The following is a 1,958-nucleotide window of genomic DNA, read 5'->3' as shown; positions in this document are numbered from 1 at the left end:
CATTAGCGGGAATGAAGTAGTTGCAAGTTTTTCTCTTTTAAATCGAATCCAGACATTGCATTTGCCTTCTAGCTGCTTTCCATTTAAGTCAGCTCAGCACCAAAATCTAATGTTGCACTTGTTGCAAGCACAACCAGCTGACAACTATGGCATTGTTTGGGTTACTTCCGTGTTCCATACAAAATTAGATATGGTAAGGGTTACTCAAAGACATATTGAAAGAGAACCACCCAGAATTTATTGAGAATTTTATTTACTAATATTTCTCACTCATCAATCTCAAAAGTATCTATTGCGCTGTATCTCTTTCACTCCCTTTTTGCAACTGTCACCTAGCAACATTGCTAATTGTTTATTATTTTCACTCGAATATTGATTTAACAAGCAGCACTTCAAAGTTCGTCTCCAATTCATATTATGCTCTTATTCTTCGGCTTGCAATCAATGGATCTAGACTGTAAGCAAGAGTTTACCAAAATAGTATCTTCTAGATAACTTTTATTCTCTACGTCCATAGTCAATAACGATTTGGAAAAGCGCATTTCGGATGCGTTTTGCGTCTTCGATCATCATGGCGACAAGTTAATCGATGTGCGTGAAGTGGGCACCGTGTTGCGTCTCTTGGGCTGTGTGCCCACCGAACAGGAGGTGAATGAGGTGATTTCAGCCACAGAGACCGAGGAGACAAGTGGCGTGGTGCATTTAACCAAGTTTCTGCCACACGTCTCGCAGTTGCTAATGGAACGCAAGTGAGTGTGTCGCATAATTTTATACATGTTCGATTTATTTATTGATTTAATTCCTTGCGATAGAAGGTAAAGATTATAAATTATAATACTAGTTAGTCACTTACTTTTGATTTGACTGGTGTTGTGGGGAGGCAGTTGCTTTGATTGAGAATTGGGTATATTTTTGACTTTATGGTATATATTTTTAATATAGTACTTTATCGATATATTTAGGTATATTTTAGTATTTTAATCGGAATATTAATTCGGTATATTTTATGCACCATTGTATATTTAAAATGTAATAGTATATCTATATATCAAATATAAACTTCGGTAAATTTCAGTATTTTTTCGGAATATTAATTTGGTATATTTTTAGAATATTGCGTAGCTGCTGTCATGTGATAACTGCTTTAATTGAAAATCTGTTATATTTTCTACTCTATGATATATTTTGAATGTAGTACGATATCGATATATCAAATATAGCTTTCGGTATATTTTAGTATTTTTCCGGAACCTTGATTTTTTATACATTTATTATTTGGTTTAATTGAAAATGGGTAACGGGTATCACACAGATGAACACCCTTTCCTGTAGATTTCTTACTTGTTATCTTTATAAGTATGATTATAATTTACTTTTTATAGAATGGAACCAGCTGCTCCTGAAAAAATTCTTGAAGCATTCAAAATATTGGACTTTGAAAACAAAGGATATCTGACTAAAGATAGCTTTGGCAAGCTGATGATGGAAGAGGGTGAGCCGTTTACTCAAGAAGAAATGGATGAAATGTGGCCAGTTGCCATTGATCCGATTAGTGGGCATATTCCATACGAACTGTACTTGAATCAATTGATGGTGAGCTTACGATTTTTTTTTATAAATAGTTTACCAATGCTTATTTGTCTTATATATTACAGGTGTATCTATAAATTTGAAGCTTAACACCATGAAATTCAGGTCTCAATAATAAATAAAATATTGCAATGAACTACTAAAGGAAACGTAACAAAAAATTAAAAAAATCAATCTTAACTACAATTTGTATTTAGTGAATAGTGATGAATGAAAAACCTTTTGATCAACTAATACACACATTTTTTAACCAAGTGATTTGTCATGTTGAATTAATAATTTATTTTATGTGTTTTAATATGGGCTTGAAATATATTTACTACATTTATAAACATTATTTTGTAAAGGTTGGCCAAAAGTATTATTAT

General features: G+C 32.3%; 1 protein-coding gene across 1 annotated transcript; it reads left to right on the top strand.

Annotated features, from left to right (window-relative positions):
* Positions 1–437: 437 nt before the first annotated feature.
* Positions 438–1,739, top strand: LOC117570341 (dynein regulatory complex protein 8). Its single transcript, XM_034251896.2, has 4 exons — positions 438–457; positions 518–749; positions 1,383–1,593; positions 1,656–1,739. Exons 1-4 carry the CDS (start codon positions 445–447, stop codon positions 1,665–1,667), a joined length of 468 nt encoding a protein of 155 aa, XP_034107787.1. The 5' UTR covers positions 438–444; the 3' UTR covers positions 1,668–1,739.
* Positions 1,740–1,958: the final 219 nt, after the last annotated feature.

This window comes from Drosophila albomicans, chromosome 3, assembly GCF_009650485.2.
Source record: "Drosophila albomicans strain 15112-1751.03 chromosome 3, ASM965048v2, whole genome shotgun sequence".
NCBI classification, from domain to species: Eukaryota; Metazoa; Arthropoda; class Insecta; order Diptera; family Drosophilidae; genus Drosophila; species Drosophila albomicans.
This window is presented reverse-complemented; position numbering and strand designations above follow the sequence as displayed.